The 3,345-nt window shown below is 51.7% G+C and overlaps 1 protein-coding gene across 2 annotated transcripts in view; it reads left to right on the top strand.

Annotated features, from left to right (window-relative positions):
* The first annotated feature begins 150 nt into the window (after nucleotides 1-150).
* Nucleotides 151-3,345, top strand: part of NR2F1 (nuclear receptor subfamily 2 group F member 1) — a 9,190-nt gene continuing 5,995 nt past the window's right edge. Inside the window, exons 1-2 of one of the 2 annotated variants that reach the window (XM_045285356.1) lie at nucleotides 151-240; nucleotides 2,758-3,282. In XM_045285356.1, the coding sequence (XP_045141291.1) occupies nucleotides 228-240; nucleotides 2,758-3,282 (538 nt within the window). In that variant the 5' untranslated portion in view covers nucleotides 151-227. Of the gene's footprint in view, nucleotides 241-953; nucleotides 2,062-2,754; nucleotides 3,283-3,345 lie in introns of those variants that run through there. The other variant, XM_004703486.2, reaches the window with a different exon arrangement.

The raw sequence follows: 3,345 nt of genomic DNA, 5'->3' as shown, positions 1-3,345 counted from the left end.
CGGGCTCGGGCCAGAGCCAGCAGCACATCGAGTGCGTGGTGTGCGGGGACAAGTCGAGCGGCAAGCACTACGGCCAATTCACCTGCGAGGGTTGCAAAAGTTTCTTCAAGAGGAGCGTCCGCAGGAACTTAACTTACACATGCCGTGCCAACAGGAACTGTCCCATCGACCAGCACCACCGCAACCAGTGCCAATACTGCCGCCTCAAGAAGTGCCTCAAAGTGGGCATGAGGCGGGAAGGTGAATATTTCTTCTCTGCTTCTCTCCCCGCGCTGCTCCCGGCTCCTCGGCCCTCTTTCTTTCTCCCTCGCGGGGGTGGCTGCTGTATGGGGCTGGGGCTTCAGCGGGCCTCGGTTCGTGTGTCCTTCCCCTGTCCCCGCTGCCTTCCTGCCCCCTGCGTCTCAGACACCACCACCCCCCAGCTCGTGGCTGCCGCCTCCCCCTCCCGGCCTGCGCTCCTCTTCCCGGCTCCCCTACCCCGCCCGCCCGCTGCCTGCTCCGGCTTGTGTCCCTGGGATCGTGAGCTGTGGCTTAAAATCCCCTCCCTCCCTCGGTCTTGGATGTGCCTGGTGTGTCTCTTTCCCCTGTGTGCTTGAGGATGCTCGGGGCTCTGCTGGCATGAACTTGGGGAGGGGGTTGCTTATTTCCCCCAGAAAAGTCCTTTTTTGTGGGTTTTTTTGTGTTTTGTTTTGTTTTTCACATTCCACTTTCCCCTCCACCTCTTCATACCCTTCATTTTAAATGGGAGAGGGTTAAGGGATTGGAGTACCCTGAGCCGTACCTTCATTGCTGCTACCATCCTTTGGGAAGCTTAGCTTGGAGAAAGAGGACTGAGATGTATTGCACTTGTAGGTCTAATTAGGGGGGAAGGGGGGCTTCCAGCCCGTTCGTTCACTGGTTCCCTCTCTCTCCACGGGGCTGGGGCCGCCTCCTCTGGAGCTGGGGCCTTGTTTTCGCCCCTCTACTTTGAAAGGAAAGTTTGTGACTGAACTGTGCTTTCATAGTGGTGTCATTTTTTTTAAAGCATGATACTCCTTTTATTTCTTCATCAAACTCCACCCTCTGCTTAAATACTGCATACAAATTACAATTTACTACGCATTTGCTGATCCTTCTGATTTGGCTATAATGCACAGGCTGCAGCTGGCATGAGCTCCCACATCATTTAATCCTTGTGTTGTATGGGTTTGTTGTTTGTTTTGTTGTTGTTGTTGTTTTAAAACACAACTTTTGATGTTGGATCTAGATATGTTTCATGTTCTTGTGGCAAGAGATGCAGTGCTTATCAATATATTTAGCTATTTACAGTTAGCTTATCTTCTAACAATCGTTAAACGATGTCTTAGAGACAAATTAGGGAGCCAGTCAATTTTGTAGAATGCAGATTACTCCTCCTTGTAATTGACTTTAAGATGATATTTTCTAGGCCACAAGAAAAGAAACTGAATTCCTTTAGTTCTCAAGAAGGAGGCAGATATGAGGACTGACTTCATTCTTAGCTCCAGGGAGATTTTGTAGGCATCTGAAAGAAAGGGTGGGGGGGACAGCAAACAAAAAAACTTTGAATTGTGCTTTCATTTAATTGAAAAATAACTGCCAAGTTCAAGACTAAAAGTAGAAAAAAGTATTCTAGCCATTATTCTGCAAAACCTTAAATGGCACTGGGACTTTCATTAAAATTAGAATCAAGGCAAACTTAAGAAGATAGTGTCCAATTTGAAATAATACAGCTACATGTACATGGACATAACTACATTAATTTGTTGGGGAGAAGAGTTCAGTAGCCCTAACTTTCCCTAAAGTTGCCTTTGTTTACATGACCATTTAAAATGCTGGGAGTGTGGAAGTAAAACATACACATTAAGAAAAAAAAACTTTGGTCAGCTTTAAGAACTCAAAGCATGCTTACGTTTTTGCATTCAGATGGTTAATGAATCCAGTGTTTTGCAGTTGCAAGCTCGGGCATTCACTGGGCAAAAGCTGGCTGCAGGTTGCAGGGGCCACGGCGCAGGACAGAAATTAATTCTATTTCCCACTTTTTTTCAATAATGTTTGGCTACTGTAAGTTCAACTTTTTTCTTGAAAATGTTCAATTTGCTGTTGTTTTTAACAGTGAGAACTTTGTGGGATGAGAAGGAGGGGAGGAGAGAGGGGTGTAGGATACTTGTTCTCTATTCCAAAGTTAAAAGTGGTTAGGAGGGTATGTAACTTGTATCTATTTTAAGGATAACCCTATAGCATTTTAAAAGAATGTGGAAACGTTTTATGAGGAAACTGCTGCTTGCTTGCAAATAAGGAGGCCACTAGGCATTTGCCTAGAACCACAACCTTTCTCCGGTTTCGCCTATATATATATATTTTTTTATTTTTTTTTTCAACCCGGATGTCTCAGTCTGGAGGGGTGAATGGGGTTTCATTTTTCTTTCTGTTCTTCCTTGGTGGCGGAGAGGTTGGCACTTTCTTGGCCTTGGGAGCTGGGCTGGCCATGCCTGGCTGGGGGCCTTGAAGTCAGGCCTGGATCCGGCTGGGCTAGGGGTGAGCCCGGGGTGCAGCCGGACACCTCCGCCTCAGGACAGCAGGGCCTCCGTCCAGCTCCCGTGGCGGTGTGGGTTGTGAGTGAGCGCGAGCGCTGGAGAGAAGGTGCCCGGGCCGCGTGTGGCAGCGGGCAGGGCCTCCGCTTTGTGTCGGCGGCTCCGCGATGTTCGCAAGCCCCCTGGATGCACATTGCCTCTTTTCTCTCTTTCTTTTTGTCAGCGGTTCAGCGAGGAAGAATGCCTCCGACCCAGCCCAACCCAGGCCAGTACGCGCTCACCAACGGGGACCCCCTCAACGGCCACTGCTACCTGTCGGGCTACATCTCGCTGCTGCTGCGCGCCGAGCCCTACCCCACGTCTCGCTACGGCAGCCAGTGCATGCAGCCCAACAACATCATGGGCATCGAGAACATCTGCGAGCTGGCCGCGCGCCTGCTCTTCAGCGCCGTCGAGTGGGCCCGCAACATCCCCTTCTTCCCGGATCTGCAGATCACCGACCAGGTGTCCCTGCTGCGCCTCACCTGGAGCGAGCTGTTCGTGCTCAACGCGGCCCAGTGCTCCATGCCCCTACACGTGGCGCCGCTGCTGGCCGCCGCCGGCCTGCACGCCTCGCCCATGTCCGCCGACCGCGTGGTGGCCTTCATGGACCACATCCGCATCTTCCAGGAGCAGGTGGAGAAGCTCAAGGCGCTGCACGTCGACTCGGCCGAGTACAGCTGCCTCAAAGCCATCGTGCTGTTCACGTCAGGTGAGGCTGCGGCCGCCGCGGGGAGGGCAGGCCGCGCACCGAGGGAGCGCGGGCCCCGGCCGC

Source organism: Echinops telfairi, unplaced genomic scaffold (assembly GCF_000313985.2).
Source record: "Echinops telfairi isolate 266 unplaced genomic scaffold, ASM31398v2 ScPeMD7_7469;HRSCAF=8507_1, whole genome shotgun sequence".
In the NCBI taxonomy this organism is placed as follows: Eukaryota; Metazoa; Chordata; class Mammalia; order Afrosoricida; family Tenrecidae; genus Echinops; species Echinops telfairi.
Note: the sequence above shows the minus strand (reverse complement) of the source record. Positions and strands in the feature narration are given on the sequence as shown.